This window comes from Serinus canaria, chromosome 12, assembly GCF_022539315.1.
Source record: "Serinus canaria isolate serCan28SL12 chromosome 12, serCan2020, whole genome shotgun sequence".
Classification (NCBI taxonomy): Eukaryota; Metazoa; Chordata; class Aves; order Passeriformes; family Fringillidae; genus Serinus; species Serinus canaria.
Genome location: NC_066326.1, coordinates 19,277,085 through 19,304,488, shown reverse-complemented (window position 1 = coordinate 19,304,488; position 27,404 = coordinate 19,277,085). Strand labels below are relative to the sequence as shown.

General features: G+C 45.3%; 1 protein-coding gene across 8 annotated transcripts in view; it reads left to right on the top strand.

Annotated features, from left to right (window-relative positions):
• The window catches only part of IQSEC1 (IQ motif and Sec7 domain ArfGEF 1), a 285,226-nt gene that overhangs the window by 108,760 nt on the left and 149,062 nt on the right, over positions 1-27,404 (top strand). For 4 of the 8 annotated variants that reach the window (XM_050979503.1, XM_050979505.1, XM_050979504.1 and 1 more), the window contains one exon: positions 15,512-15,598. The exons of the other annotated variants lie outside the window; for them this stretch is intronic. In XM_050979503.1, coding sequence (XP_050835460.1) covers positions 15,512-15,598 — 87 coding nt within the window. The remainder of the gene's footprint in view (positions 1-15,511; positions 15,599-27,404) is intronic. 8 annotated transcript variants of the gene reach the window in all.

The window sequence follows — 27,404 nt, the reverse complement described above, 5'->3', positions numbered from 1 at the left end:
TTCCCAGGTCTCCATTGCAGTGGGGACTCCAGGCAGATTATTTCTTGCTGGTTTTTCAGCAGCCAGCTGCCCACTGGGCACTCAGGCCCAAACCTCTCCTGGCTTCTTGTCCACACTGTTCCCAGGCTGTTCCAGGGATTCCTGCTGCTGGCACTACCTCTGTGTGAAATAGTCCAGGCCTGGGTTTTTCCTCAGTGTTTTGTTGTTCAGTCACGCACAATTGTAAATGTATAGACTTCTTTATTTGTTCTCTGTTCTTGGCATTTTCATGGAATCCCAGACTGGTTTGGGTTGGAAAGGACCTTAAAGCCCATCTTGTTCCACCTCCTGCCAGCCAGGGAACCAATTATCCTGGAGAAAGCAAATCCATGGGATGCCTTTAGGTCTAGGACAGTTAAGGTATTACCCAAGGAAGGGTCAGGAGTGTATTAAGGGCCTGCAGATCATGAGGGTTTAACATATTACCCTAAAATGTACCAATTTCTTACCTGAGAGTTCAGGTTACTTTAAAGAGGACATCCTTTCTCCAGAGTGACATGCAGTGCAAAGGAGCTTGAGGAGCTTGGATGACCAGAACAGAGCAAAACTACACAACCCAGAGGTGCCAAAAGGGGAATTGAGAGCTGTCACATAAAATCTTAACAGAGAGATTTTTTTAAGGTGATCAATTTAATACAAAGCATTTTAGCATTTTCAGTGGAAGTTGCTGACTGAAGGCTGCAAAATTATTTGAATTTGGGTGGGAAAGACTTTTGCTTTTCAAAGGCTTCCTTTTAAAAGCAGTTGTTCTGCATGGTGGGAGGAGGTATAAATACTTGCTTAGAGCCTTGTTTTAGCAGAGTTCTTAAAAGGAAGTTGTTACTTGGGGCTCAGGTTGTTTAGCTGGAAACAAATGGTGTCTTCATAGTAATGTCAGGGTACAAGTTGGAAAAGGATTTATTGTGACTGATAACACAGAGATTTTTCCACAACTCTAACTGCTGCCAGCATTGTTTAATACTTGCAAGGGATTTTTTGTGTATGTGATGAGAGACAGTAAAATTCATTCAGCAGCCACTGAAATGATGCTTAGCTGAGGCCTCATTTTGGTCAAGGAGTAGGTTTGATAACCACTTTTAACTATATTTTGGGTAAATGGAAAGCATGTAAGATATAAGATACAATAGAGAAATGCATTTAGCATCGGTATAGGGCTCAGAACATGCAGGGGTAAAATGATTACAGAGGAAATTCAACACAAGCAAATGTGTATCAACTCATCAGTAATAACCAAGCTGAAAATTAAAAGCAGCTTCCAGTGAAAGCTTTGGGGCATCTTGCTAAAATAAACAGTAGGAAAAAATAATTCAGAGGCTTCAGACAGAACTACAAATGCTCATGAGAAACATTTCAAAATGTGATTGAAAATGAAAATACTGTACTCTGGCCTGAGACATTTCTGGCAGTTCTTCTACAGCAGATTACTTTTGCTTTGAGCTTCGATATTCTATCAGTGCAGCAATGGCCAGGGAATGTTCCACGGGGAGCACACAAGCCTGCAGGGAAGGGAGCACGGGGCTGGATCTCTCCCATCCCATTCCAGGCATCAGCATCTCTGGTGCAGCCCTTGGGCTTCTCCCCCTCGCTCTGAGACACAGTTTGTACATTCCAGGTACAAGTGCCCAGAGGAAGGAGCAGTGTGGAATCACATAATTGGGGCTCAGGGGATGGAACCAGCCGGGACAGGAGTGGTTTGGATCCTGCGGCAGCCTTGCTCCTCAGAAGCTGGAGGGAGCCTCCACAGGCCCAGGATTGCAGGCCTGGAGCCATGGAATGGTTTGGGCTGCAGGGGACATCAAAGCCATGGCAGGGACACCTTCACCAGGCCAGCCTGCTCCCACACAGAGATCAGTCTCAGGTGGGAGAGTGGATGTGGGGGAGTTTTTAGCTGGCAATAACAAAGCTGGTGTCTCAGCTCCCAGGCCGCAGTGTGAGCACCGCGGGCTCAGCTCCGTGTCTGTGTGTGACACCTGAGGGGAAGGAACCCTCCTTGAGCCACTTCTGCTTCTGAGCTCCCAATGACAACCTCTGGGCCTGTGTCAGGAGCAGGCAGGGTGAGGTTTTGTTTGGGGACCAGGGAGGAGGAGCTGAGGATTCATCCTGTGTTTGAGTGGATGGTCTGGGATCTCCTGGGCTGGGGCAGGGCTCTGTCCTTCGTGCCCTGTGGCCTCTCCCAGAATTCCAGCCACAAACTGCCTTTGCTCTGGTTTTCTAGGATGAATCAATAGCCAAGCCTCTTAATCCTGCAGAGACCAGCGTGTGAATAATAACCAGGAAAATGCAATAACTGGTAACAAATGGCTTTGCTTTTGAGTCTGCCTCAGAACCTTGAAGTTGAATTCAGGCCCTCATTGGAAACAAATGATGATCTGTGTTTGATATTGTTTATTCCTCACAGCCATGGGCAGAGCAGGACCCTCAGCAGAGAAAACTGGGTTTTGGGAACAGCCAGTCCTGTGGCTGGGCAGGTCACTGGTGCTGGCAGGGTGTCAGTGTTCAGGGCACTCAGCATTGTCACTGGGCATTATTTGGGACGGCCTGGCTGTGCTGAGCCCCATGGAGTTCTTCCCAGTGGGATCAGAGTACTTGTCTTTAATACTTGTAGCTTGTACAGTGGTTGGGATAATGACTTGGGCATTTTATGTCCAGTTCTTTTCACACAGTGACATCCAGTGACTGTACAAGAGTCTTGCTGAGCTGACTTTGTAGTGCTGGGGAGGACTCGGCCCCGGTGTCCCCAGTTCTGCCCTACTTACTGCATTTTTTGATAAAGAAAAGCCTTTTTTAAAGTTAAAAGCTAAGGCTAAACAGCCTATGCAGTTTCTAACTCCTCACTTTGTAGTATTCAATCAGTTGTGAAACGTTTGAGTTCATTCTGCTGAGACGCAGACGTGGGCAGGCTTTATCCCACACTTACTCATCAGCCCAGCTCCATTGTTCCAGGGGAGAGCTGAGGGAGACTGAGCTTGGCTAAAGCAGTGTTTAACAGAAATCATGCAAATGAGTCTGTTATCTTGAATAAAGCTGTGGAGTTTAGGTGAGTTTAGAGCCAGATGGTTGTTTCCTCAGTTATTTTATCCAGGCACATCAAACCAAAACCAAGAACTGAACTGAAAGCTTGTCCCAAACACAAGCAACAATGCTGTGCACTGAAAAGCTTCCTATTATCCTGTGCTCCTTGAACTGGATTGATTATCACCCAGGGAGCACCTTTCTGAGTAGCTGGCTAAGTCATTCCTCACTTTTCATTTGACCTCTGCACTGTCAGACATCTGCAGAAGCTGGAATTAACCAGAAGAATGCACCAAGGTGCCAAGCCTGTTTATTCTCTTCCCCATATGCTGCTGGTGATTGAGGTACTTGACCTTGCAGTGGCTTGGAAAGCTGTTTTATGGCATTCTTTATGGAATGGTGTTGTTTCCTCAGCAGGCATTTATCATTTATCTGATGTATTGGTGGCTGTGATGTGCAAGTTCAGGACACACAAGCACCTTTTGAAATTGTACTTTTCCAGTCTTCTCTGTTTGGTATCTGTTAAAAATGAAGCAGTATTTGAATCATTATAAAGCTTCCCTGGAAGGCAGGATGCCTTTAGGCTGTGCAGCAGAAAAAAACCCACTCATCTAAATCTGTATTTCTCTGAATTACCTTAATTTGTGCAAAAGATAATTCAACTTTCAAAGCTGACAGGAACCTGTTATCATGTCAGTGCCTCCTGGGGTAGCATATCTGTATCCAAGGTATGGCTGCTCCAATCCAGGCCTCCAGGGTGGCATGGGGACACTTTGCCTTGGAGCCTGACCCCTGCCATGAGCCCATGAGCTTGGATTTACAGGATCAAGCTCCCAGGGGAAGATTAGGGAACTGCACCAAGATATTTGGGGATGGCCACACCAGGCTGGATTCCCTGGAGCTTGCTCTGCTGGGTGGGGCAGCACCACATCAAGTGGATATTTATGGAGTTTTCCTAAGAGGAATCCTGCTGGAACACTGTTGGTGCTGGATCCAAGCCCTACAGGCCAGTTCTGTGGGGGAATGGGGAATTTTGGGGTCTTTGCTTCCCCTCTGGTTTTTATTGCATTCCACAGCACCAGCACATGCTGATGTGACTTGAGGGCTGTGCCTGCTCTGACAATTCTATAAATTGTCATCAAATTTAATTTTGTAAACCAAAGTGTTCCTCTGCTAGACAGAACCATGGAATCAGGGAGTGGTTTGGGTCTGAACGGACCTTAAAAATCACCCCGTGCCATCCCTGCCATGGCAGGGACACCTTCCACTGTCCCAGGCTGCTCCCAGCCCCAATGTCCAACCGGCCTTGGGCACTGCCAGGGATCCAGGGGCAGCCAGGTGCTCTGGGCATCCTGTGCCAGGGCCTGCCCACCCTCCCAGGGAACAATTCCTGCCCAATATCCCATCCAACCCTACTCTCTGTCAGTCTGAAGCTATTCCCTTTTGTCCTGTTGCTCCAGGCCCTTTAAAATAGTTCACCTTCCTTGTTGGCTCCTTCAGGTACAGTGAGGCTGCAGTTAGGTCAGCCTAATTCATTTGCAAATTGGTTTGGACCAAAGACCTCCTACCTCCCCCATTTTTTTATTTTTGTTTTTAAAGTTTTGCAGAATCTTTGGCAGTTCCTGCTCCCCTTGGGCCCTGGGAGCTGTGTAGATGCATCAGGAGGATTGGCTGCCCCCTGCCACTGTAGAAATGGGACAATGGCCATGGAGCTGATCACTCAACCATGGCAAATGAGCTGCCCTCATCAGTGTGTCCTGGTGTATATCTAACTTAATAATGTGAGCAGATGGTCATTGCATTGATTCCTGAAGGAAGGGAGGAAGCTTGGCTTGGGAATGTCAGGGCTGAGTGCTGAGCATCAGAGCTGGGCAGGAGGCAGGGGAGGAACAAAGCTCAGTTTTGTACTCTCTGGGGTCTGCTGGCTTGGCTTTTACTTTGGTTTTCTCCTTTACAAAGTACCATCGAATAAAATCAAGTAGAGGTGACTCATCAGGCCTGCAGAAATGATCATTCCCTGGAGAGGAGGTTTGTAGAGCACAAGCAGGATGGTGCTCAAGTGTTTGCACCTCTGGTGGTGCTAAAAAGGGGGAAGATGGGGAGGCAGTCATCTGTAGAGTTATGAAACTTCTCAGTCTTATGTTGCTATTAAAGATGACAGCTCTTCTGTGGGAAAAGGTAACACTGGAGTAATAATTCTTCAGTTGTTTGTTTTGTTTTTTTTTTCTTTTGCAGTGAGCAACTTTATTTAAATCTCTTCCCATGTAGTAGGATTTAACTAGATTTTCAAGTCAGAAGCTAATTGTATAAAATATTCAGCCACTCTCCTCCTTAGCCAAACTGGGAAGTTCACAAATCCCCATCCTGCAGCAGCTCTCAGGAACAGCTTGATTTGCTTCTTAATTCTGCAGTTTTCACAGGAGAAATGCTGTATACAGAGGAATATCCTCTTGAGCAAGAGCCTAATCTCATGTTTAGGTTGCTGTTTCTCCTAGTTGCTGATTAGCTTTGCTGTCTTATCAGTTTATGTCATAGTATGTGACTATAAATTGACTTTGCAGTGAGGAGGGAATACGTTCGTCTTCGCAGATGCTGCTGTTTCCATGGAGATAAAAGGACCAATGGCCTTTTCTTGGTTTGGACTGTACTACAGTGAGCAGGCAGAGATGGTGCATTCAAAAATGCAACATTTGGTGCTTTGATATTTCCGTCTAAATAGCAAATGAGAAAGCATATTGTTCCTTCTTGGTGATGAAGTTGAATAATAAATACAGCTTTGGGACTTTTTCTGGAAGCAGAAAGCGAGCCCACCAGGAATGTGAGGACAGCGTGGCTGGTTTATGCTTGCTAAACCTCCTCTCTGGGAAAAACCTTTTGGCTTTGCAAAATATAACCCTGTAGAGCCTTTGGGTTTATCTGATGCAGTGTTTGATGCTGGTTACATCACCAGCTTACTTATCCGTGATGTTCCACCGTGGCTGAGCCTGAATGAGCCTGCAAAAGCTGTGAATGTGATTTTTTTTTTACTTTATTTTTTTTCCTTGAGAAAGAGCTTTTCTACCTCAGATTGCGTGAAAGAAAAGATAAATTCCAAGGCCACCCCCCCTTCAAGGATGGCTTGCAGAAGGTGTTATTTGTGAGTACCTTTTCCTTCTTCATCTGTCGTCACGTCTCTGATTTCTGTGTTGAGGATTCCAGAAGTGGGAGTAGTGATCAGTTTATTGTTGGGTACGTTTCTTTCCATGAACCATTTTTAGGGTGTTACCTTTTCTGGCAGATGAATACTCTGTATATTGAATGTGTTTAGATGATGAGGATGGTGATTGTGCATATGGGTATTTAAAAATACAGCATAATAAAGTGAGTAGTCTGCGTTTAGCAGGGAAAAAAAAATGAGGAAACTCTTCACTTTGCATCCAAGCAGCAATGCAGGGTGCTAGGAATTCTGTCTATGATGAGTCAAGGATCTCTCTTCCATTTTGTTGGAATGCTTTGTCATATTAAAGTGCAATCTGTCTTTTCAGTACAGAAATAAAATACAAGAAGAAGGATGTGCAGTGCAGCCCTGAGCAGTGTCATAGCCAGGAGGCAAAATTCCCTGTGCTTTTGTTGTTACCTTTGTGCTGATCAAAACATAAAGGTGAAACATTCATTGATTATTATTCCCTGGAGCAGTATCTGGAGGGTTGAGGTCAGACACAGGAGCTGATTCTCCTGTGGGCTGAGGAGACCCTGGTGGGAGCTGAGTCCATGGCTTGGGGCTCAGGACTCAGCCAGTCTGGAGGATGATGCTGGTGCTGGGATGGATGGAACACACAGGTGGTTTGCTCCAAAATGGGCATAAACAGGCAGGGATGGATGGGACACACAAGGGGATTGCTCCAAAATGCACCAAACCAGGCAGGGATGGATGGGACACACAGGGGGATTGCTCCAAAATGCACCAAACCAGGCAGGGATGGGCCCTTGGATTTGTCCACACTCCCAGTCCAGGGGCTTGGAGTTGCTGTACCTCTGTTTGCAGTTCTGAACCCTGGTTAACCATCCACTCCCTTTAGGGTTAAATTTGGGGTTTCCAGAGGATCCTGCATGAAACACATGTAATTGTCATCCCCAGCCTTTTCCAGTTATTTTAGCAGAGCCTCTGAGCCTGATTTGAGTAAATCTGCTCCACGTTCAGCAGCACCATCCACACACAGGCAGAGTAAATAAAACCATTCAAAACCAGACTCCTCAAGGAGAATAACAAAAGAATATTAGTACATGTCTTAGAGTTTTCTTTAGCTTTTGTGTTGGGCTGAAGGGATGAATGGTAAAGTTGAAATGTTTTAAAATCAAAATAAATGTGGAGCACTTTGTAGGGAGTTGAAATAAGTAAACTTGGAGAACAGGTTGCAGCCTCCCAGGTATGCATGGATCAGCCTGAAACATCATGCTGTGTGTTTATCCACAGGAGAATAGTTCTGGTTGTGTTGGACTCCATTTTAATTTGGGTCCTGGGATTTGGGGGTTCTGTAACTCTCAGCAGGGAATGGATTTCACAGAGTGCTCATCATGTGGAGGTAAGGGATATTTATTCCCTGTATGTTGCTGTCTTTAACAGTGAGCTTGCAGTCTTATTTACAGACCCATCTTGTGCAGCATTTTCCTGTTTTGCTGCTTACAGCTTTGGTATCTTGTACCCACCTCAGCACGTTGCTGTAGAAAACAAGATGTGGGTTCTGCCTCCTACTATAATTCTGTGTTTTAATTCCTGTGTAAGAGAGCTGATGCTGATGTTTGGAAACAGGAAAATGTAAGCTGGGAATTTTTTAAAAAGACTTACTCTTAAGAGCACATGTATAATGAAAATCTTCATGTTCTTTAAAACTAATGGGTTCTCAATACTGAAAATGTTTGTTAAACTATTATACACCAGTCCTTCAATGCTTGAGTAAGTTTTCAGATGAAACCTTACATATAACAACTCTGGCAGTGTTCTTGTAATACATATATATCTATATCTATCTATATATAGAGAGAGCAATGCCAAAGATCTTTGCCATTGAAAGTATCTTTTTTAAGATAAAAATATCTTTTTCATCCTGAAGTGTAGAAAGCCTGGTTGTTGCTGTTCTAAGGTAAGCTGAACAACAGTGTCACACTACTTGGATTAGTGAAAGCAGTTTTTTCAGCTGCTGCACTGAATAGAACATATGTCACTGGAGCATTGTTTTAAGTAACAGGATTTGCCTTGCTGTAAATCTCTCGTGCTGTATCTGGGTAATTTCATTCTTTGTACTTTGCTGTTTTGCCTCTTTCATCAGCTGCAAATCCAATATGTATAACTGGCACTGCTCAGCTTTGGGTTTGCTGTGGTTATTGCTCTGTGAGATTATAAATGTACCTGTGCTCTGCAATGGGAGTTGTAGTTTCTTGAGGATTTCTGGAACCTGATTTAATGATGTGGGACATAAAGAAAAGATGTGGTGAATATATCCATTCTCTGATTTAATCTAAAAGATGCTTTCCTTCTCTCATTTCTCTTTGCCCTTTATTTCTGGGTTTGGACTGTGTGGGGTTTTTTCTACAGATTTTGACAGCTCCCAGTAAGCACAAGTGACACAAGTGCATCTTATGAGTCCTGTGAATTATTCTACATCACCCTGCACCATAGATGGGGTTCTAGTTAAGACTTAAAAAGAATTTTTTCTAATTACAAGCATTCACATATTAATAGTCTTAATTAAATTCACCCTAGTTCCAGCTAACCCAGGACTGGAGCAAACTGTGCAGGGATGCAGAAGGATCCCTCCTGCCTGTTTGTGTAGGCTGGTACTGCATTTTCATGAAACCAAAAAAAGTTTATAATAATTATTTCTAATTCTCTGTAATGCTAATAAGTGTTGTGTTCTAGGATGGGACAAAATAATGGCTGTTCCTAGTTTAGTATGCTGGGCCTGTGGTGGTTCCATTCTCCCAGGAGATGATAATTATTTACAGGCCCTTTGATGGAGGAGAGGTCAGTGAGAGTGTGCCTGATGATTCCATTGAAAAATCCAGCTGTGGGCACTTGAGCTGGGAATATACAAAGGGAAGCATTATTCCAGACAAGAACTCCCAGTCTGCATTTCTGCTGCGCCATGTACAAATCCTGCTATTAAATCATTTCAATGACAACCAGATTTGATGAATTCTGGAACAAAATTCAGTGGTCTGTACTCTGGACTGTGTGTGCTGCTCGTTTGGAACTGCAGCTTTTATTGAAAATCCTTGTAGCTGGTGAAAACATCTTTCACTGCTGGGAAGAGGAAATGGAATTCTGGAATGCTGTAAGCCAGGTTCTGACTATTGCATGGAAGGGGAGGCAGGAATGGGAGGAGGGAGATGCCAGCAGAGCAGCTTTGCAGCATATGGCTGTGCTGCTTGTGATGTGTGGGTGAGGGTTTTGACTCTCAAACTCCTGCAGAGTAATTACACTGGTGTTTATCTGCCAGGAGCTGTCCTGCTGCCTCCCTGGGATTTGGTGTCCAAGAAGCTGTGCCCAAAGAGCCATCTTGGGCTCCTTGAGAGCAAACCAAAGGTTTGCTCAAAGAGCAATCCCTGGGCATGTTCCCATCGTGCCCAGGCAATGAAGTGAGGAGTTGTGCTTCTCCTGCAGGGTGTGCTGGTCTCTGCTGTGAACTGGAAGGTTTTTATGGGTGCAGCCATAAAAGCAATGGCAGCATTTAGTGTTGTGGGGTCGCCACCCAAAAGAGTGCCATGCCAGGAAATTAATTAATAATAACAACACTGTGAAAAAAACATAATATTGTCTGTGTGCCCCACAGCCCCTCTGTGATGTGCTTGGCTGCAGAGTGCTGGACATACAGTGGGGTGAAATGAAGAGGAAAGAAGAGAAGGTTTTACAGTGCTGCTGCAAAAGCCAAAATCATACTGTCCTGTGTATTTTGGGTAAAGAACAGTAGGAATTTGTCCTTGGAAATGTGTCATGTGCTTAATCACCTGGAAGTGGCCACAGCTACAGACAGCTGCAGTCAAACCTGGGCTGGGACAGTGGGAACTGCCATGAAAAGCTTCCTGCTGCTTTCTCTGCTTTGCAAAAAGTTGTCCTGTGGCCTGGGTCAGGGTTTTCATTCTGGAAGCCCTTCTAGCAGGTTAATAAACTTGTTAATTGATCAAGCATTTAGCTGGAGTTGATGTGAGTTCACTGTTCATCTCTTCTTTGGGTATCTATTGATTATATTTCAAATGTTGTTCCTCATGAAAGTAATGGTTGGATTTATTTAACAAGAACAGGACAGACTTTATTTGTTTCTAACTATAGTATTTTCTAATCTCAGCTGTTGCCATAACTCTGGATCAACTTGAGAAAGAAAATTTCTACTTGTAAAATAAGGTTACTCTTCAACAGGTTATAACACTGGGAAATGCAAATATTCCTTTTAATAGTTCCAATCAAACAAACCATCCTTGGCCACCTCAGCTGACATGGAGGGAATGGGCTGAAGCAGGGGATGGATTTGTCTGCCCCTCCTGCTGTTCCCAAGCTGATTTCAGAAGGATGGGTGCACACAGGTATCCAGGACAGCAGCCTGTGCTGGGGTTATTTTTTCCACATACTTATTGCAATGTGCACTTTATGGAAAAATGCGCCAGAAGAAAGGGAAGAATCCTGGCAGATGGAGGGGAACAGATTGTTGTTCCAGAACACAGGAGGAATGGTGAATGGAGTGGTGGCTCTGGGAGAGGGAAGCAGCAAAGGGCAGGGAAGGGACTGAGCAGCTCCTCTCATCAGCCACATCATTAACTCCAGACAGGCTCCTTCCAGCTGTGCTCCTGCTCCTGTTCCCCTCAGTCTCAGGGTTTCTGGCTGGAAGCTCTTGTAGGAAGAAGCTCTCAGACAGTGATGGTTTAATAATTCTGCTGAAAATCCAACAGCAGCAGAATGAGCAGGTGTGGGTGGATGTCCTGTGCCACCACGGTGTCCTGGGCAGGGAAGCTGCCCCCAGGCTCACAATCCTGCCAGGAGCATCTACTGGCTCTGAGCACATTGTGAGAGCACAGGATAACCTGCTAGAGCAAAAGCAATTCCAGGTTAATGGCCTCGTGTTCTGCTCTTCCAGGTTGTTTAAAAACCAATACTGAGAAAATTGTCTGCTGAGTTTGGGAGGCTTGTTGGGGATTGCAAGAAAAAATGAAAGAAAAAATAAAAATACTTCTGGCTATATGTGATGACCAGTAGTCAATTTCTTTTTATTTGTACATCTGAGCAAGGCTCTAAAACTGGAAGATTAAAAAGAATTGTCATTTCTGTTTGCTGATGGACAGGAAAGTGCTGTTGAAATGAGTGGATTCTAATGGAAAACATGAAGGGATTTACAGAGGGGTGAGAGGCACAGCCACGGCTGCCCTGGGGGCTGTGTGCTCCCCTAGGAGCTGGGCTCCCCCTGTTCTCTGGGGGAATGAGATGGCAAGGGTTTGGGTCAGACTTGGCTCTGGTTTTTCTGGCAGACTCATCTGCTCTTCCAAGAGCCTCATGCAGGGATTCACAGGGGGTTCCTGTCACAAGGGGAGAGCTGGAAGGAACTTGGCCTGGAAGTGGGAAATGGCCAAGCTTCCATGGGCACTGGGATGCTGCAGCAATGGGCCAGAAACTGAGATGACCAGCAGCAGCATTTGTCAGCTGTCACTTGTCCTGTGTTGGTGCTGAAGTACCTGTGCTCTCTTGGTAATCCTAAATCATCCTTTGAAGAACAGCAGCTACAGATGTGGAAACTAATCTTCACAGGGCTGAATATCTGTGAGACTGTGAACAGGAGAAGTGATTCATTCTCCTCCAAATGATTGAAATGGATTTCTTCTGATGTCTTTAGGTGTTAAAAATCAATAAATTAATTCTAGCTTGAATGTAAACCTGTGTTGAAGGCTGATTGCAACATATAGCTATGAAGTTTAAAAAATAATTAAAACTCCAGCCAAACCAAACAAAAAAAACAAAAAAAAAAAAAAAAAAGAGAGAGATTGGAACTGTAAACATTCTCTGGTATATTACAGAGGGGTAGGTGACTGCAAGTGCTGTTTTGGCAGGTGATTGAAGGCACAAAATTCCACATGTGAATTTTAAATTGCATTGGCATGTTTACCCCATTGCTTTGGGTAGAATTGGTATTAGTCAGGGGCTGTAAAGCCTGAGCCTCATCATTGTCAGGCTGCCATGAGTCAGTGAGATCTGGGGGAACCCAAACAGAGTTGAGCTGTTCTGAATTTCAAAGTTCAGAGCAGAGCCCAGACCTTGTGTTTCCTCTGCCTGTGGTGGAACAAGGATCCTGTCTGAGGATCCAGCCTGCTGTGTTGGACAGCAGGGACCTGGTGGCCCCTCAGTGCCAGCCTGCAGCTGAGCCCTGTCCCCCGTGCCACCTCCTCAGCCTGTGGCAGTGTCAGACCTCCTTGGGCAGGTCCCTGCTGCTCTCAGGATGAGACTGCTGCACTCCTGCTGCTCCTGGGAACTCGGGGCAGGCGAGCTCCTGAGCCCAGGGCTGTGCCACAGGTGTGTACAAACCACAACCAGAGCATGGGGAGAGCTTCTCTTTGTGATAATTCACTCGTGGGGAATTTTGGAAGGAATTTGAGATGGGATCTGTGAGTTGGTTTTGATGATGTGGTTTATTTTCTTATTGTCTACATAGGCAGGAAGGGTGAGTTTGGCTCACATTGTTACAACACAGTGCAGAAGGTCACAAGACTCTTAGTGACAGGACTTTTTAAGGAATTATTGACGAATAAAACACTACTAACAAAGATATTTATGTTTTTAACCCAGTCCTGAAATATTTCATCTTACAGACCCATACTACAGTATAAACTTTCTTAACCAATCATGTAATAACTCACAACCCTACAGTATTGCATTCTAAGCTCCTTATTTACCTCTGTAACTACTTTATTTTTTCTACATCTTAAACTCTAAAACTCTAAACTTTCCTTTACTTGACATATCTCTACTTGAAACTGTAAATCCACATTCTCACTTCTAACACCTAAGTTTAGAAAACTTTTCCAAGGTCTCAAATGAAATGTTTAATTTTAAACTTTAGTTCACAAACCCAAAATTCTACAAGTTCCTTACATTTCAGATTCTGTGGTATTTTCAGGGTCCCCAGACAGAGGAGGAATGATGAATCTGACTCCATGTTCTTAGAAGGCTAATTTATTATTTTATGTTATAGTATATTAAAGAATGCTATACTAAACTATACTAAAGAATAGAGGAAGGATACAGACAGAAGGCTTAACAAGATAATAATGAAAACTCTTGACTCTGGAAAGAGTCCCAACACAGCCTGACCGTGGCTGGTCATTAAGTAAAACCAATTCACATGAAACCAATCAAACAAGCACCTGTTGGATAAACAATCTCCAGACCACATTCCAAAGCAGCAAAATACAGGAGAAGCAAATGAGGTAATATTGTTTTCCTTTTTATCTGAGGCTTTTCAGCTTCCCAGGAGAAGAATCCTGGGCAAGGAGGATTTTTCAGAAAATATGATGGTGACAAGATTCCACCACCTTCTTTACTGTTCAGGTTCTTTTGGAGCCCAGGAATGATGGAGTAGGACAGAGCCAGGGAGCCTTGAGGGCAGAATGGTTTTGGAAGAGGCAGGAGCAAGCTCTGTTCAAAAAGCTTTGTTGAGCAGAGCTGAATCCAGAGAGATTCTTTCATATTCTTTCATATTTCACTGGTTAATTCTCTGAAGAAAGAGACATCTGTGTGGAAAAAGAACAGTAGTGGGAATGGAATCTGGAACACTCTCCTCCTGATTTCCTCCATTTCCTTCTTTTGCTTTTGCTGGAAAAACCAGGTATGCCAAGGCAGGAGCAGGTTCCTCCATGAGAGCAGTTCCCCTGCCCAGTGTGAAACTCGTGCCCTGCAGCTTCAGGACTGAGTGGAGCAGCTCATGTGGAACACTGTGTGCCTTTCCTGACAGAGAAATCCATCTTTGGTTGCTTTGATATAGCCCATCAATGTTTTCAGTGTTGTTCTCCCTTTGGTTTGAATTTTTTGTCTTTCCAAGGTGTTTGAAGGTGCCCCCATGGGTACCTGTGCCCTGTGAGGTGTTGGAGGGTGCATCCCACGCTGGGGAGGTGCCTTGTGTCTGGGCTGAGCAGCATCCCCAAAAGCTAGAGAACTTTACAGGAGTTACCACCTTGGAACAGAAAATCCAGCTGATCCTGGCCATGCAGTTGCTGACAAAGTGTTGGCAGCAGGAATCAGAACAGGCTGACCTTGCCTTTTTTCCTAAGGATTAGTAACTTACTCCTTCCTGAACAAAGCCTGACTTCTTTTTGCTTAACCACTCTCTTTGATCTCCTAAGAAAGTGACCTCACAGGATTCACTGTAAGCCTCAGAGATGCAGAAGAATCAAAATCAATCTTCTGAGACTTCTGTCAAAACACCAAGAGAAAGATGGGGGGTTAAAAAGTGCATTTGTGTACATAAACACACACACACACCCTCTGTTAATTGTCAGGTTTGATGCTCACAAGTTAAAGGAGGATTTTCAATTTAACAGCTCTCTCTTCCACTCAAAGAGCTAAGAGATATTGATTATTTTTTTTTATGATTTCCTAGAAGAATGCTGTGTCCTGAGAAATTTGATTAGGTGGATTTATCATGGAGGACTTGCTGTGCTGAGCCTTGTTTAATGTTTCCTGGCACAAGCACCAGGAACACAGGGACGTGTTCTGTGTGGTGCTTAAAGATTTTCCAAGCTTTCCTTCAGAGGTAGGAAACCCCTTGTCTGGTTTTGTTTTAGTGAAACAATACCAGTCTGATAATCTGGGGTGCAGGATATCTTTGTGTGTAAAGGATTTTTTTTTGTTTTTTTTCTGTGCTTTGAACAAATGAACAAATTTGAACAACCAAACTGCTATTGCACACCTCTGAATATTGCTTAAAATACGGGTGAAACTTGGGTTCTTTCACATTTTCAAGTGGCTTGTTTTGCAATATGTTTCTCATTGCTGGGCTTGAAGAAAGCTTTGTGTCCATGTCCATTGCATTGTCCCTCCTCATGCAGAGCACTGTGCATTAATTCCATGACCAGAGAACAGCCTGACTGGTGCAGAGTAAGGTGCAAGCCTAAAGCTTCATTTCCACAGGGATTTTAACCTTCAGTGTTTCAGCTTTGCCTTCCTTCCTGTGGCAAGGCAAACCCCAAGCCTTAAATTGGCATATGATCCTAATCCTGCAACAAACCTTTGATTGACTCCCCACTGCAACAGCTCCTCACCGTCATTGTGGTGTGTGCATTTAACCCTGGCACTGTTCCCCTGTGTCCCCCGGATCCAGAGCTGACAGCTGTGCCTCAAATTTCAGTTTTCGTGAATTTCCAATATCCTGTCAGCACCTGCCTTCCCCTCAAGAGCCCCTTTCTCAACAGCTGCTGGTTTGACTTTGTGTTTTTCCTTGTGTCGTAGGTCTTTAAATACTCTGCACCAGTTTTGCTGTCCAGCTCCATTGTACCATTCCCAGCTAGCTGTCCCTGCCACACACTCAGAGTACAGGTAAGAGTAGACATGCTCCACCCACTGCTGCTCTTTGGAGGGAGATCTGGTGCTGCCATTTGACATGAGACAAGCAATAGTTGCTTAAGCTTCAAAAGGAAAAAACAAAAAAAGAATATTGGAATAAATATCCAATATTTTTGAGGTCTTATAGGGTAGCAGTAGATAGAACCATCACTACAGTGAGTCCTTCTCTCAGGCACTCTGGAATTACTCTGTAAAATGAGTGTCATGTGCTTTAAGGGGCACATCCCCCTGTAAAGCTAGGGAGAAGGGAGGTGCAGGCTGAGCTCTCACGTGACAAATACACTGAAATATTTATATAATTTATGGAGGTTTTTGATGTTGTCCTGAGCAAGACCTTTTTTTCCACCCCTGACAGGAGCTGAGGAATTCATCCATGTGCTTAACCCTCTGAAGGTTAAAGGCATGGACCTGCTCAGGGCTCAGCACTTCCTTGGATTTGAGTGAAATAAGGGGGTTTTAAACACATCCAGGCCCTGAATACACCAAAACCCACGTTTTCCAGCTCATATTGCTTCTTTTAACATAGATGCCTTTACTATCTAAGTGTTCTCTTTGATCCAAAGCAGAGAGCAGCAATTACATCCCATAGTGCAGTGTATTGTCAATGCCAGTGTTTATTGTAACATCTTAGAGAAGCATCAGGGGGCAGCTAGTCTCAGTCATTGGAAATGTGAAAACTGTTAAAAAACTGTGCATGCCATGGAAAATATTGTCTTGAATTTTTACTTCTGCTATTAGCAATCGAATTAGTGATAATTGCCAGCTCATGAATAATATTAACATCAAAATATTGGAAGCCTGGTGCTGAAAAATCAAAATCACTTTGCACGGGTAATAAGGAAAAACAAAAGCAAACAATGAATCCTAAATCTGTAAATGCATAAACATATTTCTGGTTTGAATATTTCATCCCCTAGTTACCTCTATCCATGCATGCTTGGATTCACCCTGTTGGTTTGTGTTGCAGCATCTGTTTGTGTGTTTGGTTTTTTTCTCCCATCAGAGCCCTTCGTTTATTTGGTGGTATTGAGTCCATAGTTGAGTTGTAAGACAGCTCAAATTCCTTTGGTGAGGAGCAGGGTCTGAAACTCTTAGATTCCCTGCTTGCTTTTTAGTGAGGCTTTTAGTTTTCCTATGTCCTTAGTTGATAGTGCTTTAATTTTAAGGATCTTCCTGTTGGGATGTTGATGGGAAAACGAGCTGTTCCTTGAATGTCTCAGTGTCTTGCTCCACATAGGGTGTTATCTTTATCAGTGATATTTCTTCTGGAATTAAAGCTTAGAGCAGCTTAACTTTGGGCTTGAAAAATCTGAATTTCTTCAGGGTTTTTTTTTTGTGCAGTGAAGACAGGGATTCCCTGCTCTGGGGGTGTAAAGCCTGTGCAGTTTCAGAGTGCTGTGGGACCTCCAGCTGATGGTTCAGGACTGGGGCGTGGGAAGGAGCTCATCCCTGGCCTTGTTTGCTCTCAAGGAGATTTGGGCTCAGGGACCTTGTGGCTCTGCACAGCTCCCTGCCAGGAAGGGACATCCAGGGCAAATGGGGCTCTGCTCCAAGGAAAGGAGGAGAGGGAACAGTCCCAGGCTGGGGCAGGGGAGGCTCTGGGTGGACATCAGGGAAAATTCTTCACTCAGAGCTGTCCAACGCTGGCACAGGTGCCCAGAGAAGCTGTGGGTGCTCCTGGACCCCTGGAAGTGTCCAAGGCCAGGCTGGAGAGGCCTTGGAGGGACAGTGGAAGGTGTCCCTGCCTGTGGCTTTTAGGTCCTTCCAACCCAGACCAGTCTGGGGTTCTATGAATGGGGGGAATATGGAAAAGCTGCAGCCAGCTTCTCCCAGGGACAAGAGGCAACCAAACCAAACTGAGCAGTAAGGAAAATTCCAATTAGACACAAAGTAGGGAAAGAGGGAATTTCACCGTGAGCTTGGCCAAACATTGGAACAGAGGCCAGCAGAGGACATGGGGTCTCTGTCCCCAGCCACGCTCAGGTCAGTGGGACACCACTGGCTGTCCCTGCTCTGAGCAGGGACTGCACTGTCCACACCTCCACCTAACACAAATTATCCTTCACCCCACAGCACTCTGTTTTTGGGAAGGGTTAAAAGAGCTGCAAACCAGAATATTTTAGTCGATAGGATTGAATTTCAAATGACACTGCAATGTTTATGCTGTCCCTGCTCACAGATGTGCTGCTGTTCTGCAGCCAGGCTGTTACCATTATCCTCATGGCAGGAATTGGTTTGGTATGCCCATAATTTCAATTTCTGAAGTTGTTAAATCCAAACTGCCATCCCCACAACTGTGATCTCTGAGTCAAGTGCAAATGATGCACCTGGTTTTGTGCAGGACCTGTACATGGGGATCCCACTGCTGTGAATGAAAGTGAGCTACTAGAGCTCTAACAGGATTGGGCTCTGCATTCCTACATACACATGATGGTATTAAATTTAGCTTTTAGTCTTCCCATTTATCAATTTATAAATAGAAATCATTAGAAACAAAACTAACAGACATGGATGCTTTGGTCTGGCTGCAGTTTTGAGGCTTTATTTAGAAAATACACTGAGGGATTAATTTTGTAGCCCAGAATTAAAAATTAAATTTGCTCTGAAAGAAGCAATTAATGAATGCACTACAGTGAAATCTGGAGCATCTCTGATTTGCTGTTAGCTAATTGCTGGATGTTTTATTCACTCCAGCAGTTTTATTTCTAGTCGAGACGATCTTTGGCATCTGTTTTGAATCGTTAATAGGGAAATAATGCATTTTTAATAACTGCAGCTATTGAAGTAAATCCCTCACTCATTTTACAATGCTCAAAAGAGACAGAAACAATACAAGTTATCTTGCATTCTCCTATTACAAGGGAAATCTTGGGAAGCCTGAGCATGTTGTGTCCTTCTAGCTAGATGCTTGTCTGGGTTCCAGTTAGCCCATATGCCTCCTCTGCTTGCTCTTTTTGGGTTATTTCTGTTTGGAAATTAAAAAATAGACCAGAAATATCTGTAGCTTGGCTTCTCTGACTCCCTTTCCCTTCCTGCCTCCCGAGTAGAGCCTTGAAAACAATGGTCTCTGGTTGGAATCTGCAGGTTCCAGGAGCTGCCCTGGGTTTGTCAGAGACCATTGGAATGCAGATTTTATATATGGTGTGAAGAGCAAAGTAAAGGAAGTGTGGAACACCCAGAGAGGCTTCCAAACTAGAAATCCAGGTAGTCCTGTACTTCAGCTGCTGACCCTCTAGCTTGATCCTGCTGCATCATCATCCCAGAGACCTTGCAGCTGGAGCTGAGCAAAGCCCAGAGCCAAAATGGCATCTGCAGAAAGGGAATTTCATCAGCTCTGTGTCCTGCCTGAAGAAGCTTTTTCACAGCATTTTCTAAACATGCTTTCTATGGCTTTAAACTGACAAAGACTAGGTTTAGAATAGATATGGGCAGGAAATTCCTCTCTGGGAGGGTGGGCAGGCCCTGGCACAGGGAGCCCAGAGCAGCTGGGGCTGCCCCCAGATCCCTGGCAGTGCCCAAGGCCAGGCTGAACACTGAGGCTGGAGCAGCCTGGGACAGTGGAAGGTGTCCCTGCCACGGCATGGGGGGCACTGGATGGGCTTTGAAGTTCCTTTCCACCCAAACCAGTCTGGGATTCTGTGACACATCCTTAGGCAACTTCAGTCAGACCCTCAGCCCATCTGTGCAGGAGCCTCACACACAGCAAAATTCCATGTACAGAAGTGCCCCTGCTGGGGATATCCAGCCCTGTTCCTGCCTGCCTTCCCTGTGTGGGTATGGAAAGGCTGATGTGTGCAAACTGTGGACAGATTTGCTTACCACTAATGTCTGAGCATCTTTCCATCTGATGTGTTTTTTCATAACTGTGACTTCCTCATCCTGATTTGCATGAAATGTTGCCTGTCACTCATTCCTGTCACCATCCACTCTACCTTCCATCCTTCTAATCTCAAATTAGATGCCCTTATCATGTCCAAAGACCATTTTTTAAATTGTGAAGCTAGAGATTTTTCTTTTCTTTTTTTTTCCCCAGTGAGACCTGTGAAAACAAAATGATAATGCAAAGGATGTTATAGTACCAAAGAAATCCCATCATTTTCTTGCAGTCTCTGCCTGCTTAATGTTTAATCAGCACCTCTGGGAGGTAAAACCATCATTCTGAAAATACTGTACTTGTGTGAAATTTTAATGTGGAATCTTTGTTTCACCAGGTAATGTTGGCTTACATGCAACAAACCACATTGTGGACGATGATAGAAGGATTGATTGTGCTATGTCTTTCTGTCTGAGCCCCTGGGAGGCTTTGGAGCTGTTTTGCCACCATAACTGGTTAACACAGAGGCTCCCCTGCAACAATGCTGAGCTTTCAGATGCTTCCATCATGTATTGGAGTGGTTTGGTTTTCCTTAACTCTTCTCAAGAGCACAGTGGGGATTTTGCACTCTAGCACAGCCAGGGAAAACTGGGAAATAGCTGATACCCCTGACACAAAAAATATTTCTTTATAGATAAATGTACTTTGCAACTCTCACTTTATTTTTTCCCACTGCTGGGCACTGTTCTCTTCCCTGAGACACCAAGCAAATAATTCTTGTGTCCTCCCTACAAACACCTCTGGAGACATCCCACACCATGCAGCAGTGCCCCTGGCCCTGTGGCAGGTGCCAGTCAGTGCTTAGTCCCAGGTAAGGACGTCTCTGAAGGAGCTGCACTTCAGAATTCTTTTTAGTACTAATATAACATTTCATATATAATATGCATTGACATTTTCTACTAAAAAATGTTGAATAGGGATCTAATTTCTAACTGCAGTTGCCTAGCTGTATACCTCAGCCTGTTTAAGCTCTCTCTAGAATATGCAGAGATATAAAAGCTTGGTGGTATTTTAATTCTCAGACTGAGCAAAGGAGCAAGAGCAGCATGGCCCAGACCAGCAGCACGTGGCCCAGAGAGGCAGGATGCAGATGGACAGAGCAAACCAGATCCAAACTGTGACCAAATCCTGCCCCAAGTCAGTGTGAGGTTCAGCTGATTACATAAGGCATCTGTGCTCACACCCTATGGCAAGGGAAAGCTGGCATAATTAGAGTAATACTTGTAATTTTCCACTTGATGCCTACGTGATGCAAGGAGTGCAAATGGTGGATTGTGTTCCTGAGCACAGTCAGGAGAACTGGCAGAACAGCCTGAAATTTTGTTTGGGATTTTCTTGTTTTCCTTCCTTCATTGTGTTCTTTTCCATCCTCCTCCTTTAGCCTGTTCTTTACTTTAAAAAGTGGCCCCTCGTGGTTGTGTCACTGGTTCAGAAGTGGCTGGAGCCTCCTGCTAGGCCCAGCATCTCCTTCCCTGCCATAAAGCACTTCCAGCATTACAGATGTGGGTATTCCAAACTGCTCCTGCCTCATGGTGGCACCATTCATGATGCTGGCAACTCCTCCTGGAGACAGAGCTCTTCCTCACCCCTGGGGAGGGAAGGGGGTGGGGAGCAGACCTGGTCATCACCAGGATTGCTGTGTGTGAGCCTCCCTCAGAGAGGGGATGCATCTGTTCTGCATTTCCAGCAGAATGTGGGCAGTGAAAATACCTGTGGAAAGTTCTGAGCATGTTAAAAATAAAGGGGCCCTGGCCGCATTAGGCTGGCTATGTAAATGACAGCCCAATGTAATTTTTCTAATGGGAAAACCAGAAGTGGCCCTTTCAAAGCAGTGTTTTTCTCAGAGTTTAAGTCATCAGCGTTGGCCTTGGCTTGTTGGGCTGTTCTTCCCTTTGTGGAGAGTCCTGTCTCTGAGATGGAAATGGGTTAACTGGATGGTGCCTACAAACAGCTCACAGTATTTGTGGATGTGAAAACAAAAGCAAACAGATTTCCAGCTGAATTTTCCTAATGCTGCTCCCTGTGATTCTCTTCCTTTGTCTCTTTTCTTTCTTGCCCCCCTCCTTGGCAGGGAGGATAGTGTCCTGCACCAGTTCTGCTGCCCACCCTCAGGCTCTAGCAGCCCCTCCTCGAGATGACAGCACAGCTGGGCTCTGCTGCAGCCCCTGCTCCTCTGCCCAGCCCAGCTCCTCTCCTCTCTCTCTGTGGGCATGGACTGGCACTGCACGCCTGCCCTGGGACCCCGTGCTGCCAGTCTGAGCAATGCCTCCTCTCCAGGCTCCCCACAGCTCTCTCCTCCTGCCCAGTGCTGAGGACACACGCCAGCTGTGAACAGATTCCTCCAGTGCACAGTTTATTTTGAGCTCAAATAAATGGTACCATAAGCCCTGAGGTGCAGTGTGAGTTTTGTTGCTGTCTGGACGTAGCTGTGTCGTGTGGAGGGCACAGCCCAAGGGGATTTTTTCTCTGCCAGATGTGGGGTGGGAGGGCAGCTGTTGTGAGATCTCTGTTGGGCTGGTTTGAGTTTGTTTCAAGGTCGGGCAAACACTACCATGGGATGTTTCATGGATGTTGTTGCTGGAGATGAACCCTTTTTCCCTTCCTTGGTGCTGGTTCTGAGGAGCCAGCACCTTTCTGTTGTGGCAGCACATCTCTCTCCATGCCTGCTTCCATCCTAAGCTGCTTTGAGTTCTGTCTTCTCCTTTCCTTGGCCTCCATGCAAGGCTTGGATCAATCAAAGGTCACTGCTCACTGCTTCTGTTGCCTCATCAGTGAAAATATTTCTCTCAAAGCTGTGGTTGAGCTGTCACTGAAGGAATGAACTTGCACCTGCACAGCCCCATGACTGCAGCTGGAGAAATGAGATTGTGTCCATGGGTGTCCAAGTCCCCACTTCTCACAAGGCTCTTGGTTGGTTGCACCTTTCCAGACACATCCTGTGGCTCTAAAATAACCAGACAACTTCTGCTGGTTGGGTTTTCCAGCTTAACCAGTGCGAGCAGATACAGCAGAGAACAGAATTTCTCTGTAGTGGCATTTACTACGCTGAAAATAATGGGAAAGAAGGACTGGGAGAGGGGGGGAAATTTAAATCTGTAGTTGCTGTCATGAGGCAAAATATTGCTCCCCACAGTCTGGGGCTGGTGTACAGGCAGAGGTGGCTTGATGCAGGTAAAAAGCAGGAATTTATTTGTACTTATGTGTGGCTTTGAGGATGGGATAAAAGGAGAATCATCAGGATCAAGGAGGGAAGAATTGTGAAGGCAGCTTGAGGCTCTCTCTCATCTTTACAATGTGCTTTTTTCTCCCCAAAGGAATCTCCAAAAAAACAGAATACAGGTTATTTGCTCTTCGGTGAGGTTTGATCCAGTGTCTCTGTCCTTGCTGTGAAATGTTCCCTTGTGCTTCCCTTGGCTGTGACTGTGCAGTGTCCAGGCCTGGGCAGAGATTTGCTGGCACAAGAATAATCTGCCTTCATGATTTTGCAAGGTTTTCTGCATCATTTCTGCTCACTGCTCACACTCTGTGGCTGCTGCTGGTCTTTGGTATTGAATGTTCTCAGTTTCACACGTTTCTTAATCACTTTTCATTACAATATAGAGGAAGAACACTCATTCCCACTGTAAAATTTCAAAATAATGTATGCAAAAAATAGTGTAGTGGCTGACTGCAGTTCATTATATCCCTGGAGTATATATCTGGAATTATATTCCCTGGAATGTGTCCCTCTGATGTTTACTGGGCAGGGCAAAACACTGAAATGTTTGAACACTGCTCACCATTTGGGTCTTTTACTCTGTAATTAAGTTTCTCAGTGTTGCTTCCCAAAGACAGAAACAGTAGGAATTTCTGATATTTTGACTTGCTTATCTCCCTCCCAGATGTAAACAGTGATTACCACTCTCTCCTCAGTGAACTGAACTCTGGAGCACTGTAATTATTCCCTGGCAGAGGGGAGGGTTTGTCCAATCTTTCAATGAGTACCTTTTATCTATTTGCGCAAAGGAAAACAAAGAAGCAAGACTGATTTAATCCTGCAAATTCAACCCCCCAGCCTGAAGGGCAAGCGTTGATTACCCTGGAAGTGGCTGCTGTTAATGATGAGGCTCAGGAGAAAATGAAGGCAAAGCCCAGCCCAGCACTATTGGCTGTCACAGGACACTGGCATGGGGTGTTTCTATCAAGTAGTTTTCCAATGGGGTCATTAGGGGTTGCTGGGATTTGGAACAGTTTGAGTTTGTAGCTGTAGTACCCCTGAATTGTGGCATTTTCTCTTCAGGAGCACACAGAGAGCTGACCTTCCCTGCTGCAGTGGAAGCCAGAAATGCAGGAGTAAACATTTCCCTCTTTGAATAAATCATGGCTGGCTGAATAAAACATGCTGTGCATCCCTGGGTTTAGCAGCAGAGGCTGGTAGGGGCTCTCTTAGCTAACCAGAGTTAGAAGTAGATGACCTAAAATGCTGCATGCTATTATAAAACAGGGAAAGGTACCAGAAAAAAATTATAAAACAGGGAAAGGTACCAGCAGAAAAATTCTCCTTCCTGGGTGAATTGCACTGTTTTTGTGAAGAGTGAAGACTGTCTTATTGTGCATTTTGGGCTGGAAGGTGAGGTAGAAATGGCATTTTTATTTTTTTCTTATTTTCTCCTTCCATGAACTCAGAGGGCTTCAATAAGGCTGCTGCTTTGAGGAAGTTCATATGGGGAACTTCTCCTTCAGCACTTTAGGCACTTGCACTGTTCAGGATCAGGCTGGTTTGGTTTTTTTCTGCAGTGTGGAGTTCTCCTGTGCAAACATATTCAGCTCTTACGTGGTTTTGCCTGAAATAGGTGTGTGAGACTCCAGCTTTGCACAGCAACCACTGCCTTGCTGTTATTTTCTGTGCTTGTATTATTTTCTCTCCTTTAGCAGCTGTGGGAAGTCCCTAACACAGCTCAGAGCAGTGTGTGGACACTCTGGGCTGGATTTTTGTGCACCACTAGATGGAGCAAAAAAAAAAAAAAAAAAAAAAAAGCCCATACCAAACGAGTTCAACTGAGATAAATTAAGGTATTCATCTCTCAAAGTAGATTTTAGCTAGCAGAAGGAAAATGCTGTGTAATGTAAGAGAAGGAATTATCCCCTGAAAAATGCAGCACGGCTGCAGTCAAGATTTTCAGATGCTGCCTTAGCCAAGCCAGCAGCTGTGCCATGGAACAGAGATTGCCACATTCCAGGCAGCTCAGGACTCGTGGGGAGTTTGAATTAGAAAGTAATTTATGGGCAAAGCAGCTCCATCCTTGAGCAGTGCCCAGGGATGGCAGTGAATGGAATGGGATGATCAGGGGTGGAATGGAGCAGCACTGGGACAGCACTTAAGGTCACTGGTGAGAGGTGGGGACTTGGAATTGCCTGCTTGGAAAGGCTGAGCCCCCTCTGGAACCCCCCGAGCCACAGTTTTGCAAGAGGAACAGGAACATTTGCATTCTGGAATGTTTAGTTGCCAAATGGCCCGTTTGACATGCAGCACCAATTCCTTTTTCACCTGGAATACTGAGATGGAGTGGGGAGTTTCAGAGAATCCAACCCCAAAACCACAAATCCCAACATCTGTGGGAGCCCGAGCTGCCTTTGTGTTGTGCCAGGATTGCTTGTGGGTGCTGGCAGAATTTTTTTTCTTATTTTTAAAGTTTTTGTTGCAATAATTGACTATTTCCTGGTGTGGGGGCTAGAGGGAGCTCCAATGCAGCCTTCCCGGAGCTTTCCTGGTAAATCACCTTTGCCTGGCTTCATCCTTGGAGCTGCAAAAGGAGGGAGGAAGCCAGCTCCATGCAATTCTGCACCCTGTGAACACTGAAGACGTGATATCTATGGATATATATGCCAGGATGCCCTACAGTCAATGTCATTTATCTGTTTTATAACTGTTATCATAAATGTTGTCTATAAATTTTATAATTATTACCCTAAATAGGCTGTTTGGTTGTGCCCCCAGCATTCTGGAGTGCAATGCAGGATGTGTTTAAGCAGAGGAAAAGCCACGGGGGGTGTTTCACATCCCACTGTCACTGGTGGCTGTCTGGGAAGGGCTGTGAGAACAGGACAGACACACAGCAATACCTCTCCTAGGCTAGTAGGTCTTCAAATAAAGAAATTGATTATTAAAAAGTATGGAACAATATGATTCTATAGATTGTATTACTGCTAGATGAACATATCTGCTGAAAATCAGCAGAAAATCCAGGTTAATTGTGCTACATCTTCTGAAGTAATGTATAATAGTTAATGGTATCACACCTGTATTTACAAGGTGTTTGGCATTCTGAGCCTTTCCCCTCGTTTTTTGGGACATGGTTTATTGTCATGGGGGTGTTCAGCTGAAATTTGGACTTAGGATGTTAAGAGGTTTTTTCCAACCTCAATGATTCTGTGGTTCAGGTGGGTTTCCCATTTTCCTTTAACTCCCCAGACTGCAGCAGCTGCTCAAGGATGGGAGGGTCCTGTCAAGGAGGGGCTGGGCTGAACAGCACTGGGGGTTTATCCCCATTCCCTGAGTGTTTATCCCATTCCCTTGGTGTTTTATCCCACTCCCTGGGTGTTTTATCACATTCCCCAGTGTTTATCCCATTCCCTGGGTTTTTATCCCCATTCCATGGGTGTTTATCCCATTCCCTGGGTGTTTTATCCCATTCTCTGGGTGTTTTGTCCCATTCTCTGAATGTTTTATCCCATTCCCTGGGTTTTTATCCCCATTCCATGGGTGTTTATCCCATTCCCTGGGTGTTTTATCCCATTCCCTGGATTTTTATCCCCATTCTCTGGGTGTTTATCCCATTCCCTGGGTGTTTTATCCCATTCCCTGGGTGTTTATCCTATTCCCTGGGTGTTTATCCCCCTCTCTCCCCCTGCTCACCCTTCTGGCAGAGGGAAGGGGCTCTGGGGCTCAGAATGAGCCTGGGGTTGGGACAGGGTGCTCAGGGCTCCAGTTCCTCACTGGAATCAGGGATCCCTCCTGGTGCTGAGCTGCCACAGATGGATGGATGAGGAGAGGCAGAACTGCACTGAGTCCATCCACGAGGAGAAATGCCATTAGTGACTTCAGGGAGAGTTTTCCTGGCCATGTCTGGATCCTCTCCAGCCTCCTGCTCCCAGCCATGAGCTGACCTTCTGTGCCCCAGCCCTGCCACCACCCAGCTCCCTGGCTGTGACCCAGAGCTGTCCAGGCACTGACCCTCCAAAGAGACCCTGGGGACCTTCCTGGGGATGGGAGGGACTCCTCACAGTCAGTTTTGGTTTTAGAACACTGCAAGGTCAGAAGAAGAGAGTAACTGTGCAGCTGATGTGGAATGAAACAGAGTCACAGCATGGGCTGGGCTGGAAGGGACCTGAAAAATCATCCTCTGCCAGGGGCAGGGACACCTTCCCCAGAGCAGGTTGCTCAGGCCCCACCCAAGATATTTTGGTTCCATAGTGAGCGCAAGGCAAACATTTGGTGTTAAAGTTTCTGTGATATGAATGTGCTGGTGTGGGAGGGTTCCACAGACCCTGATACTGAGGGAGCTGGGGGTGTTAGCCTGGAGAAGAGGAGGCTCAGAGGTGAGCTTATCACTCTACAGCTCCCTGAAAGCTGGCTGTGCTCAGGTGGGGTTGGTCTCTCTCCAGGCAGCACGGACAGAACCAGAGCACACAGCCTCAAGCTGTGCCAAGGGAAATATAGGTTGGATATTAGGAAAAAGTTTTTCATGGAAAGGTGATGAAGTTCTGGAATGGCTGCCCAGGGAGGTGGTGGTGTCCCCATCTCTGGGTGTGTTTAACAAAGCCTGGGTGTGGCACTGGGTGTCAGGGTTCAGTTGAGCTGTTGGGGCTGGGTTGGACTCGATGATCTAGAAGGTCTCTTCCAGCCTGGTCATTCTGGGAATTCTG